This window comes from Terrapene carolina, unplaced genomic scaffold (genome assembly GCF_002925995.2).
Source record: "Terrapene carolina triunguis isolate 2854851 unplaced genomic scaffold, T_m_triunguis-2.0 Scaffold247, whole genome shotgun sequence".
Lineage (NCBI taxonomy): Eukaryota > Metazoa > Chordata > Testudines > Emydidae > Terrapene > Terrapene triunguis.
In genome coordinates this window covers 13,456,946-13,471,233 of record NW_020664598.1, presented here as the reverse complement: position 1 = coordinate 13,471,233, position 14,288 = coordinate 13,456,946, and the positions used below count along the sequence as shown (strand labels likewise).

The 14,288-nt window shown below is 42.3% G+C and overlaps 1 protein-coding gene across 1 annotated transcript in view; it reads right to left on the bottom strand.

Annotated features, from left to right (window-relative positions):
• TMEM178B (transmembrane protein 178B) overlaps positions 1-14,288 on the bottom strand; it is a 304,484-nt gene that overhangs the window by 203,522 nt on the left and 86,674 nt on the right. The window contains exon 2 of the mRNA XM_026657580.1: positions 13,583-13,696. Within this exon, the coding sequence (XP_026513365.1) occupies positions 13,583-13,696 (114 nt within the window). The remainder of the gene's footprint in view (positions 1-13,582; positions 13,697-14,288) is intronic.

Below are 14,288 nucleotides of genomic sequence, written 5' to 3'. Positions count from 1 at the left end.
GAGTCTCTCTTATTTGTCAGTAAGCGATCTTCTCCCATTGATTTCCCCCCCTCAGGATCCCAAGGTGAGAGGTAAGTTTTGAAAAATATCAAAAGAGAAACAGAAGCTAAGGGCAAACTGGACAGAGACAGAGGCTGATAGAGACAGAGATGGTGGAGATTTTTATATATGTGACAAAGATCAAATCAACTCTAGTATACATCAGTGATGGAAAGACTCTAATTAGCTGTCGGAATGGTCATGATGCCCAGGCACACACATGCTCAACTTCCATTAAGAATAACCGATATCTGAGCTGGCCGGATGAGAGCTGAGTGGATGAGCCCTGAAGTCCCGTGGGAGAGACCTGCAGCTGATTTATGTTCCTACTTTCCTATTCCCACATCAACGGCACATTCACCACTGGAGGGGAGGAGCTCAGCTGTGATCCGCCCAGTCAATGGAGGAGTCCTGTGGATGGGCTTTGAAGATAATCCTCTCTCATTTGCCTAGGCCAGAATGATGTTCAACTGTGATTTGAGGCTTGAAGCGTGGGGTCTAGTTAAGCGGTGAAATGATCAGGGCTCATCAGTAGGGAAGAGGAACCCAAAGAAAGAAATCCTGTACCTGCAATGGCTGTTTTCCTTCCCTTCCCCAACACCAACAGACGCCTGTACTAGTGTTTTCAATTTTTGTAACCATCAGACTACACCACCATTCCCTAAATTACAACAGATACTTCTCAATACGTATTTAAAGGCTGTAGAACACAAGAAGGGAGGGAAACTGTTTTGGGTTAAATGAGGGATGTTAACTAAGAGTAAGAGCATTAAAGGAAAAAAGATAGGCTGGATATAAGGAAAGACCTCTGGAAAATGAGGTTTATTAAGGTGGTGAAAAGTCTTTCACTGGAAGCAGTGGAAATGCCATCACATGGATCATTTAAAAGTGAACTGAACAAAGCATTGGAGTATATTGTGTAGGGAATAACTTACACTGATAGGGGCATGGACTAGATGACCTAATATGATCCTATGTCTTGTCAGATAGTATTCGCCACCAGCAGGATCTTCATTACATGCCCTATTAATACAAGCCCTTTGCCCAAACAGTTTCTCACAAAAACAAAGTCCAGATGCAACAGTGTGAGCTTTCTTGGGGATACTACCAACAATAGTTTCTCGCTGGTTACCAAAACAATAATACTGGCATGCTTTACATTAGATGTACAGAAAAGGATTCAGATTCCCAGTTACACTGGTGTTTATATGGAGCAAATCCACTGAGCTCCTCTCTGTCTCATTAGCTGAGATCAGAATCTGACCCAGCTGTAGCTATGCCAGCAAACCCTCCTAGTACAGCTTATATACCAACAAAACAGTGCTTTTGTTGGTACCGTCCAACAAACAAACAAACAATCTATACCGGGAAAAGCACTTTTTTACTGGTATGATAGTGTCCATACTAGAATTTTTGCTGGTATAGAAACATCATAAAAATCATATTCCTAAGTGACATCTTTATACCAGCAAAAGTTTCTAGTGTAGATGTGGCTTAACTTATTTAAGGACCTGAAAAGGCATCATATAAATCAAAGCAAGGTTTTTAGAAAAACATACCGTTCATAGGCACAAACATGAAACAATAGCAACACAGGGGAATTTTTACCACATTGGAATTAACCAGTGATGCACTGATAACATAGCAGTGCTTTGATTGGCAGATATTTAGACAAGTAATTGCACAATGATTACATGCCATTAGAGTGGATTCATTTATAAAAATTGCTAGTACAAATCTAAACACAACTGTAAGTCTTAACACTCCCTTTCACTGTCCTACAATTGAACATCACTGGAATAATTCTCTTGTGTTGCTAGAGATGAAACCCTTCCTCTTACTTTAGCTCCAGTGTTAACCAAAATGGCAGACCACTGGGAATTCAAAACTCAATAAGGAATTTTCTAAGGGACTGCAAAACACAATGGTAAAAAACTGTGAATAAATCCTTGTGGCTCCGTGTTGGAACTGCACACATTGGATCTGATTCTCATTTCTACTCAGGCCCCTTTCTATCCTTCTGGCATTGTCAAGGGGCCTTAATGTGGGCATAATTTCATTGTATCTAAGACCTCTTTATTCTGCCAAGTTGGTGTAAAGGTGTGTTAGTGTACATGAGAATCAGCTCCAGGCAGTAATTCACAATATCTTTAGGTCAATGAAGCAATTAAAATGGCAACTATTGTCTAGGACAGAGGTGAGCAAACTACGGCCCGTGGGCCACATCCAGCCCGCGGGACCCTCCTGTCCGGCCCCTGAGCTCCTGGCCCGGGAGGCTAGCCCCTGGCCCCTCCCCCAATGTTCCCCCTCCACCACAGCCACCGGTGCTCCAGGCAGCGTGGTAAGAGGGCAGGGAGCGTGGGGGTTGGATAGAGGGCAGGGGAGTTCGGGGTGGTGGTCAAGGGGCGGGGGTGTGGATAGGGGTCAGCACAGTCAGAGGGCGGGGAACAGGGGAGTTGAATGGGGGCAAGGGTCCTGGGGGGGGCAGTCAGGAAGGAGGGGGGGGTTGGATTGGGCAGCAGGGGGCAGTCAGGGACGGGGTTTCCGGGGGTGGATGGGGCAGGGGTCCCGGGGGTGGGCCGTCAGGGGGCGAGAACCAGGGGCGGCAAATGGTGGGGGGGCCACACACCCCTCCCCTAACCAGCCCTCCATACAATTACCAAAATCCAATGCAGCCCTCAGGCCAAAAAGTTTGCCCGCCCCTGGTCTAGGACTATCAGGATTTTAAAAACACCTACATGATTCAGCTTCAAGATTGTAACAGGTCAAAGTCAGGTTAGTTGATTCCTAGTTTGTAGTCACATCTCTCATACTGAGTGCTGTGATGTTTTATTAAGGTTGGTGTATGCCTTTATCTGAGCAGATCAGAAGAGCCTCACCTCCAAAATATTCTGCTATAAAGTCTGTCTGTATTGAAGCAAGGCAATATTTGCTTCTCATTGGTAAACCGGTATGCATGTAATCACTTTGAAATATTTAACTGGCCAGATTTCATTTCACAAACAGCATGGGGCGTGGCATCAGACTAGTGTATAAATAAACTGGGATATAAATGACTATAAACCAGCCATTAAATTGGTATATAAATAAAAAATTATAGAAGTCAGAGATGGAAAAGACCCATCAGATCATCCTGTTTGTATTTTGCAGTGTTCTCACCCTATGAATGCACCAGACATCACTCTTGATTAGCCAAGAGACATAGAAAAACGCCCTCCCCCCCATCATTCTCAAGAGAGAAAGTGAGAGAGACAGAGAGAGCGCCACATGCATATTAATAAAGCTATATTTTGACTGGCTGAATGATTTGACATGATTAGTGATGGTATGCTATACCTGTCAACATCTCCACACTGCAATAGGAAAAGCCTCTAATATTCCTATGCAGAATATCACAGATAAGGTTTGGGGGCGGGGGTCACTTTCAATGGTGCTATAATTCTGGGGATCTCCCTAAATGCCCTAAATCTGTTTTCAAGGATGAAAGTAGGCACCTTTTCACTCTCTTCTATGATACATATGAGAGAAAAAGCCCAGCCAGCCAGGAGGTTCACAGAATCAGAATATTCTCAAATATTACACATAGAACAACTATGTTAAAAGAACATTATTGAGGTTGAAAAGTCAAGCATTCAAGAGTTAGGAAATGCCAGAATTATGGTTGCCCATGCAACCTTAATCCAGCTCCTTTGTATGTATGCTTTATGACACCATCATTAATTACATGATCACATACGTCTTTTTCTACAAGACCTCTGCCTCATTCAATGCAGCTCACTTAATGAGCAGCTATTCAATATTTGGTTTTATCCTCATTGTTCAATGTGGGACCCTAGGTATTATTTATTGCACACTATTCAAACCCTGCTCTGAAGACAGTATTATGGAATTCCAAGACCGTCAGAACTTGAAAGACTATGGGCAGCTGCCAAATGACTGACCTTCTTAGTGGTCTGTCTCAGACCCATATTAATAAGCAATATGCATTCAGGAATAACAACTGGCATTGACTGGTGCAGTGATGTCATACTTTGGTGTCCATAAATTTGAAGCCAAGTTAGCAATTTTTAAAACAATGCAGATGTTCTTCTGGTGGTAGGAAGGAAGGAGGATGTGAAGAATGGATAGCAGGCAAGAAGGAGCATGGGAAGGCTAGAGAAAAACAGCAGCAAGGAAAGAAGAATGTTGATTGTTTATGTCAGCTACGCGTACATACTGCTTTCCTTATTATTCAGAAAATAAGTAGGGCAAAAATTCTGTACAGTCAGCACTTAATACAGATATGATAATGACATTTACCATATTTATCATAAGGTACAGAATTGATGGAAAACTCTTCAATCTCCAAAGACTTACTACAAAGACAAAAGTTCTTGAGAAACTCAAAACGTGAAGCCCTTTTTGCAGATGATTGTGCTCTACTTAGTCACAGTGAAAGTGACCTACAGCTTATCCTAAATTGGTTCTCAGAGGCAACTGAACAGTTTGGAAAAAAGTGAAGTCCTCTTCCAACCAGTTCCATCAACCGTTACCATTGAGCCAAACATCATCATCGATGGTACAGAACGTTCATCACTTTACATAACTTAGCAATGCCATCTCAAGTGATGGTTTGCCGGATCAGGAAACATCAAATAGAATATGAAAGGCAAGGCAGGCTTTCAGAAGACTTCGCCTTGGGATACACAACCAGCATACCATCAAACAGTCAACAAAACTGATAATATACAGTGCAACACTGATAGCATCCCTTTTATATGGATGTGAAACATGGACAGTTTACCACAGACACGTTAAGCAACTTGAAAAATGTTACATTCACTGTCTCAGCTCTGTTCTGAAAGTCCACTGGCATGACAAAGTGTCAAACATTAACATCCTTGAAAAAGCAAAAACAACCAGCATCAAGGCAATGAGCATCAAAGCTCAGCTTAGATGGACATGTCATGTTATCAGAATGGGTAACGATAGACTCCCCCAAAAAAGCTTTCTGTAGTGAGCTGAACCTTGGAAAGCGCAGGAGGGGTAGTCAGCAAAAACACTTGAAGGACATCCTTAAACAGAATCTGCCCTTATGCAGCATAAATAGTGATAAACTTCAAAGATGTAGCCAAGGACAGACCTGAATGGGGAGCAGCTATCAAAAAAGGTTGTTAACACTTTGAGGAAAACAGATGTGAAAAACTGAATGAGAAAAAAAAATAAAAAAGGCCACACTTCATGCCAAGTCTTCACTAGGAGCCTGCGTATTCCTATATAACATCTGTTCATGATCTTCCTCCTCACGGATCGAACTATACAGCCCCATGAGAACACATGCTGCGGTGACAGCATCGTTGGATATAACGACAACCACACAAATTTACCCTTGCTTTTACACATATCAGCTCAGGTCAGCCCAAAAAACAGAATGGTGTTACCCATACATTGTCATGCAGAAGACGTGAGTCTCTGTGCCAACCTCGGCATCTTGCTCCTGGGATGGATGCAGATGTGTTTAGCTCCTGAGGACTGGGAAGTGAAGCCCCATGTCTTTTCTCTAGTAATACTTGCTAGCTACTGTATCAGTATCACAGATGAGCTCCAAAAGGACATCCATCCAGATCCCTCATGACTTCAATGGGGCTTAAGCAAGTGCTGAAGTAATTTGCTGAGCCTAAATTGGGCAATAATGATAATATTCGTCTCTGCCACCACACAGAGGCAACGTGAGGGTTAGACCAGTGGTTTTTTACCTTTTTTCCCATTTGTGGACCCCTAAAAAAATTTCAAATGGTGGTGCAGACTCCTTTGGAAATCTTAGACATAGTCTGTAGGCTCCCTGGGGGCCATGGACAACCTGCTGAAAACCATTGTTCTATGGTAACGACAACCTTTCACAGACTCCTCAGACATAGTCTGCTGACCCTCAGGGGTCCACAGACCACAGGTTGAAAACCACTGGGTTAGATCATTCATGCTTGTAAAATGTTTCAAGTTCCTAACATGGAAGTTGCTATGTAAATAAAAATATTATCTCCATCTTCTGTAAATTCTTCACTTTCCCCGATGATTGTCCCCCTGCCCACCATCAAAGTCTTCTCCTTCTGACATCACAATAAGTTTTTTGCAGGTGGCTTCCATGATGCTATATATATGATTATTATGCTCTCACATTATGAATATATATAGGATTATTATGAGCTTACATTATGAGTTTATGGAGAAGAGGCAGCTATCATTCCAATGAACATGCCAAAGCATAATGGTTCCTTTGCTCCTGACAATAGGGTTGGCCACATAAAAGTGTATGCTCAATGCCAATGCCCTGAGTAATAATGATCATGAACATACAAAGAAACATACAGAGGAGATGACACACAGTACCATAATTGTTTCCAAATAAACAGGATATTCTAAACATTTTGGGGGAAGCATCAGCTACTTATTTGTAAGTTGAATCTCTCTAAAGCAGTCTGGTGACACTATTTCTATCCAAGTTGCACAGGGAAAGGAAGTCAGTTTCCATAGCAATTCCACGGTCACTTTATGACCAGATGGAACACATGCCCCATGTTCCGGAACACAAAACACAGCTGTTCATCCATCACCATTGATGGGAAAGGCCTAGGTGGTCGGGGAAGAAAGGCCTAGTGGCAGCAGCAAGGCTTGGAGGAAAACAGACAACACTTTTTCCCCTTTTAGCCAAGTTTATTCCAAAGTATAAATTCAGGCCTGTGATACACAGAAAGGTTGAAATAGAAGGTTTAAAAATACAGAAATATGTCTAGTGTGGAGGACAGTGGAGCCCTGTGAAAGAGAAGAACAAAGGTCTTTGGAGAGAGGGAAGCATGTTTTATCTCCCTTCTGATCTGGGAGGCCTACACGTGATACAATATGATCTCTGGAGGGGACACACATCAGTGTTTTGGATTACAAACAGTATGGGCTTCGTGTAGCATTTGCCCACAGTTCCTGCTATCACCAGGGGGTTTGTTTTGTTTTCATGAAGAAAAAAAATCTTATTAACCAGGAACATATGGCAGGAATTTGTTTGTTTGTAAGCTTTTTAGACTCAAATACCTTTCTCGGTGGCCTCCTGAGGAGCAGTTCTGCATCATATTGCTTAGGGCAGGAAGGGAAGAAGACTACCTGAATGCCCCAAGGACTGCAGTCCTGGCTGGGGCTCAGTAACCAGAGAGAGGTACACTTGGGGTGACAGTGCTCAGAAGGCAGAGTCCTTCTAATGGCTGTATTATTTTTCTTAGTGACATGTTTTATAATAATATAGGGTGTGTACACACACACACACACACACACACACACACACACACACACAGAGTGAATAAAAATATTTTAAAAGGAAGAAATAAATGAGCGTAGCACATGCAGCCATTTAGACCAAAAGGCCTCAGCCATAGAAGTGAAGGGCAAAAATAAAATGCCATCATACCAAAGTAGTTCTTTTAAAAAGGTATTTTCTTACCAAACAACATTATATCAGGGTACAATACTTCCCCATCTCTATTCTCCTCCCTTTCCTACATTATTTGGCTACCTGCCTTCCTTAGAGCAGGTTTGGGATACAAATAAATGGTTCATGGCTAAAGCACAGGTCTTGGGCTCGGAAGACCTGGGTTCTAGTCCTTGTTTTGCCACTGACTTCTTGTATGACCTTAGGCAAGTCATTGAGCCTCTCTGTGTCTCAATTCCACAGCTGTAAAATGGGGGTGATGATATTCACAGGGGCAGCATGACATTAAATCATTAATATTCACAAAATACGTTGAGATTCATAGATAGAAGTGTCAAGTGTTGCCATAAACAGTTGTGCTGGCCTCATCCACTATTTTTTGTGGACTTGGATTAGGACACAGAAACATAGGAGCAGCCACACCAGAGCAGACTAAGACCAGAGTTTCTAAAGGTGTTTAGGTTCTTAAAGATACAGATAGGTGCCTAGTGGGGTTTAAAAAAGGTATGTCGGCAAGCTAGATGCCCAATTCCCACTAAGTATCTATCTGCATCTCTAGGTGCCTAATGATCTTTGAAACTCTGGCCCCAATTGTCCATCTCATTGAATATGCTGCCTTCAGCAATGGCCAACACCTAACAGCTGCAAAGGAACAAACCAGATCCTAGGCTCTCTGTTGCTTATCCCATTTCCAAAAACTTTCTGATGGCTCATAATGCCAGACCAGTCAGCTGGTGGTTATTTCTGCTCCAGTGAGGTGGAACCAAAGGAATAGCTACTCTCCAGTCCCCTGAGTGCCACAAGAGGTATTTTTATATGCTGGTCCTCATTCCTCAGCAGCACTAGAGAAGGGCACAGCTGGCACACAAACTGGATACATTGTTTTCCCTAGTGGTTTCATTGGTGTATGGAATGTGGCCTTCAAAACAACCAAAATGTTTCACACACTTTACCACTGTACACCAGATTTAGGTCACCAGAAGTTTTCAAGATAGGCAAAATGTATAAGGCCAGATCTGCAGCTGGTATAAATTGGCATAGCTCCAGTTACTCACACCGGCCGAGGATCTGTCCTGTAACATCCAGCCATATGATTATTACTATTATTGGATTTACCAAAAAAGGGTGTGATTTTAAACCAGTTTAGTTAAACCACTGTGTGGACACTCTTATTTTGGTTAAATCAGACTTATTTTGGCTTAACTTAAATCAACTGAGAACAGATTTAAGCTAAACCAAAGTATGCCACTACCAAACATATAGTGAATTTAATATTAAAATAAATAGCACGGGGACAACTGTCCTAACTAGATTATTTATTTTCAGATTTAATTCAATAGAAATCTCAATTTTTAAAAAATATTTAATGAAGTTGCCAAAGATCTTTAGAATCCAGTTACCCTACTGCAGAATTCCTCTCCACCTTGCTGTTCAGTACACAGGGCCTTATTCACAGCATTGCATTTGGTAAATACACTTACAGTACCCCAGCCCTATCACTATGCTTGGATTTTCCAGAGAGACATGTTAAAAGTTGATGGACAAAATGTTCTTTTCCTTCCCTCTTCTCTTCCCTCCCAGCTAGTACAGATAGTCATTTTGTTTAATTGGATGAACATTTATCTCCTGATGGGGGGAGCTGGCAAATCTACAGTCACACTCCCTGCCATTCCTATTTAACAAGAGACTGTTGAGAGGAACTGATTACAGGGAAGTGAAGTTCTATTTCCCTGGCTCTCACTGCCACAGGCAATCAATTTGAAGCCAAGGTTCTATCTTGAAAATCCCAAACACAATTGAAAAAAATGCTAAAATCAAAAATGAAAAAGTTGGCCTCAGTCATTCCTCTGGGTCCAGCATCTCCCCTGGGTTCTTCTGGTGCATCACTCAAAGCACAGCTATAGGATATACTTCACTGTGCTGACTGCTGTCACTGGGGTCCTCTGTATCAAATGAATAACCCCTCACCCTCTCCCATCCTTGAAAAGGAATGTGCTGGAGAGTCTGTTGTGGCTGTCAGGCTGAGAAAAATGGGCTACTCAGCACCACTAGGGGCCCATCTATCCCTCACTCCACCACTTAACAGTCTGTTATGAGACCAAGGAGAGCTGCTGCAAAGGTAGCAAGAGCAATAGAATTCCTTCTTAACTCCAGCTAAAGCAATCTTTTCCTATCTGAGGGGGAAGGGAAATCATAGCATAGTGATTCAGAGATGGCAAGGGAGAGCAAAGGCTCTGGCTAAGGCACCGAGTGTATTTTGGAGGAAGGTTAGAGCTAGAGTACTGAACTATACCTTTTACCTCTTTTTCTTGTACCTCTATGAAGCCATAGACTGAGTAAAGCACAGGCAGCCACAACCCAGCCTTCTCCCATGTAACTTTGTCACACTCCCTCAACCCTGAATAGCGAGGACCAGCACTGAATGTAGGAGGGGAGCTCAATCTCTAGTCACTTCTTGGCTTTTCCGCTTATGCTAATTGTGGTTCTGGTTTCAAATACTTTCTCTGTCCACCACAAAATACAATCTGGGCTCTGCTGATAGTAGCTACCAAAACCAAACTCAGGACTCCTTGTGTCAGATGTGCACAGCTAGAAGTAAGACTGCTATTACCCCTGAAGCAAAAGTATGTGCTACTTCCTGGATTGATTCGGGATGGATTGCGGGAAGCGGATCCATTGGAAAGAAAAAATCCTAAAGACAGTTAAGATCTCTCTTGTTTTTCACAGCTTTCCAGTTTCCTATTCTCTTCATCCTTTGCCTCTGCGACAATAATCCTAAATGTGAAAGACGCAAGATGTGCTGCCCTAGGATGTCCACTGTCAAGTCATCTCTTCATTGCTGAACCATGGATCCCTTTGTTTTCAGGTATTATTTGCCCCTGAATATTTTTGTATTATTCATGTATATCAGGCAATATAATAATAATTTACCTGAATGTAGTGCTCTTTAGTCCTTTACAAACAGTAATTACATAGGAATCACATCAGCCTCCACTGAAATGTAGCCACCTCTGGGATGGAACTGTTTAACAATGTACAGCAATACTAAACAACCATTTAGGTCAGGGACTGAAGAATACTGTAGCCAGTTAAAACTGCAGAGAAAATATAGCAAGACAGTTCATAATTAACAAAGTTGAAACTTGACCAGGACATCAACACTAGATATGGCTAAAATCAGGAGTGGTTTTGGTTTCGCAAAACCTCATTGTCAGAGTTTTGATTTTGCACAGCTAAAATCTGGGGTGGTTCAGATCTAGATCCCAATTTATCAGTATCCCCAAAAAGTGTATGAAGGGAGATGGATAAATGACACAAGTTTGAATCCATCTGACATTAACACCTCCTTGCTTATAAAAAGGTACGTGGGACCTTTAAGGAGCAAAGTGATCAGGACCTTGGTTTTATAGCTCATCCAGAAAACAGCAGCTACAGCCACACAGGGCTTCTTAGGGCACTGGCTCAGTACTGACTATGGGTATGTCTATACTGCATGATTGTAGCTTGTGCAAACATACCTGAGTTAGCTTTAGTCTAGCAAGCTCAGATATCAGAGCTGTGTCGCCGTGGCAGCATGTGCTTCAGTGCTCGCTGTACAAGTCCGCCTGGAACCCTGGGTAATTACTCACAGGGCTAGCCCATACTAATGCGGCTTCACTGTTCCAGTACCTGAGCTAGCTAGATGAAAGCTAGCTCAGGAATGTCTACTCAAGCTACAGTCACACCCCATGGCTGCAGTATAGACACAACCTCAGAGGGAATGTTGCCTTTGAATCACCAATCCATTTCCTGCAACACCTACATGTTGCTTGGAGGTCTCTCAAAAAGGCATAACTTGCCAAGACTTATACTCCTAATATATTAGTATGATGTCTATAGATTCCTAGCTTTGGTACACTAGGGGGTTGGATGTTTTCTGGCTCGCCAAGTTCCTATTAACTCATGGTTCATTTCTGTCCTCTTGAAAAATTAACTTATGCTTCCAGCTACATTGGCAAAGGAAACATTAAAAATTGAGTAACAGGCCAAAGGTAAACAAAGTATAAACCCAAATATTGTGACAGCTGTAACTCTTCTAATCAAATAGCTTCTATGCCTATTGCTGCCATAGCCTTTTGAGGATATCAGCCAGCAGGTATAGGAAGGGAAAAGGAGAGTGGACTCCATCAAACCATCCTCATTCGCATGGACAACATCTTTAATGAAGGCCTGCCCCTGTATCTGCTATGGCCTGTCTCTTAGTGTGCCCCACACAGCTGGGAGAACCATGACCTGTCCCAGAACTGGAGGCTCTGATCTGGATGAAACCAGCCTAGCTGTACAATATATTGTCCATGGCTGTGGAGGGGGATATGGTCAGAGGGTTTGTGTGAATAAACTTATTGTATTGCCCTTTGCCTAAGCTAGTGACCACCTAATGAAGATTCCAGAAGCTCTTTGAAGAGGGAACACCTCCTCCAGCTCAAAAAGAAATTGAAAGGAGATTGCTAATGAGAGCTTTTCTAGCCCCCTCTCTCCTTTAAAACTGAAAGTTGGTCAATGGATAAGGTAGCAAGTCACAAACACACCTACCTCCACACAGTAAATATACCTATGGCATCAGTTCATTGTTAAATACAGTGACCTTCAGACCCTCTAGTGGCTATGCATTAACCCCACATATCCAATACTTTGAAATGTAAAGCCACTGCATAAGACAAATTGATCTATAAACAACACAGATTTATCAATGCAAGCCTCTCCTTTTCCACCTTTGTTGAGAGGGACACAGATTCGTCCCTCAATCACATATAACTATCTACCTACACTTATCATGAAGCATCAAGAAAATCTAGGTCAAGAATATGCACAGATGCACATGCGCCCGCCCACACATACATTCCCTGTACCTTCCACAGTGAGGAAATAAACAACAGCCTCACCCTGAAAGTGCCTCGGACCAAATTGGATATGTAAATGTGTCAACACTCTGTGTCTAGACTGCCTCTTCAGAGACTGGAAAATATGCTACTAAAGATTCTAGTCAGCTGCTAACACTTTGCATTCTCCCACGGAGCTTAGCACTAGAACAGGAAGGGGGAAGCACTCCAAGGGACCAATATGACCAGACATGTCAGCAATTACACTTCAGTTGAAAGAAAATACATGTACATCCTCACAATGACCCATAACCCTAAACATTGCTTAGTTAAAGATACATGTTTTTTTAAACACAATAATTCCTGCATTAATTTGCGAGATTCCCAGAAGGTGGTGACAGGAGATAGTCACTGCTGCTCAAAATAGAGGAGAAGAATTTCCAAAGTACAACACAGTATCCAATATACATATATAACAAGAGGATGCACTCCTGTTGGCATCTTCCCTTTCATGTGAAATCCTAATTCTTCCATTTTGGCATGAAAACCCTTTGTCCATCTCCAAGCCCATAAGGAGGAAGAGAATCTATAAGGCCAGCTCTGCATATCCAGGCAATTCCATCCCTGTCATGTCTTATTGCTTCAGTCACTGCTACAAGTTGATGGCCAATGGCCACAATTATCACCAGAAGCCAGGATCCTTCCCTGTGCCTTTAAAGAGCAGCATTTCTTTTCCTAGACTCTCAAAGGCAAGCAGTGTCACTGAGCAGTGCCTCCCACCCAAGAGACGGGGTGGGGGTAGAACCACATATTTCATGACAGAACCTACCAATTTCTGCTATGTGCTAGTACTGAATTCTGCTGGAAGCTGGAAATTCTGCAGCAGTGTGAAATGCATGGGAAAAATGCAAATGCAGACGATTTTACTGAATTAAAAATTACAAAAATTTTATTCATGTTCATATTTAATTCAATACTAACCTCTGCATATGAATGTTCCCCCCCCCACACACACTTAATGCTTTCATGCTAATGCAGAATTTCCAGTCACCCAAACAAATACACGGAGCTGTGGGTGCTAGCAGCAAATTGGCTTATCTGCCATGACGACTATCCGCACGAGGCGTCTCTGATTGGGTTGTCTGTCAAAGCACCAGTTCACCTTTACTGGTTACTATTGCCCTTTATGTGCACAATAGAGAAAAGGAAGAAAAAAGATGGACACACTTACGCAAGGCATGCCACTCATCCTGGCGGATTGTCTTGGTGATGTTGTAGGTGAGGTTCTTGGGAATTGTTGCTGAGGAGTAGTGGTACTTGATGTACGTGCACTGATCAATTGCTCCTGTGACGGCCAAAAAGAAAAATAAATAAAATGTTGTTAAACAAGAGCAATTTGTTCTCCCAGTCAAGGCCCTTCACTACCAAAAAACAGAGTGAAAGCCAAATTAACTGCTTGGGTAACTCCATTGAATCTATTGGGATTGCTAGGGCTGTCTTTGACTCACTAGGGGTATCCTACTTACAGATGTGGAGGGCACACTTTTTGGATCTGTCCTTCAGTAAGAAAAAGCATAATAGAGCAGAGATGAAATTATATTATATACTTCAATACAAGATATTCTCAGTTTATATATATATAAAAAACAATTCTCACATGATTTTTCCCCTGGGAACAGGAAGGAGACAGAGAACCACACCTGACAGATGATAGTCATGCAGCTTAGTGTACCTCTGGAAGGTGCTCAGATACCATGATGATGCGTATGGTATAAGAACCAGAAGAGAATAGAACAGAAGCAGAATGCAGTGGCATCACATGACCAAAAAATGACAAGCTTCAAACTCAAACATGAATGGCCAGCATTGTGCCCTATTTATTGTGTAGCTGAGATTTCATCTGCAGTCTATGGGAGGCAGCTGTATGTGATACTACT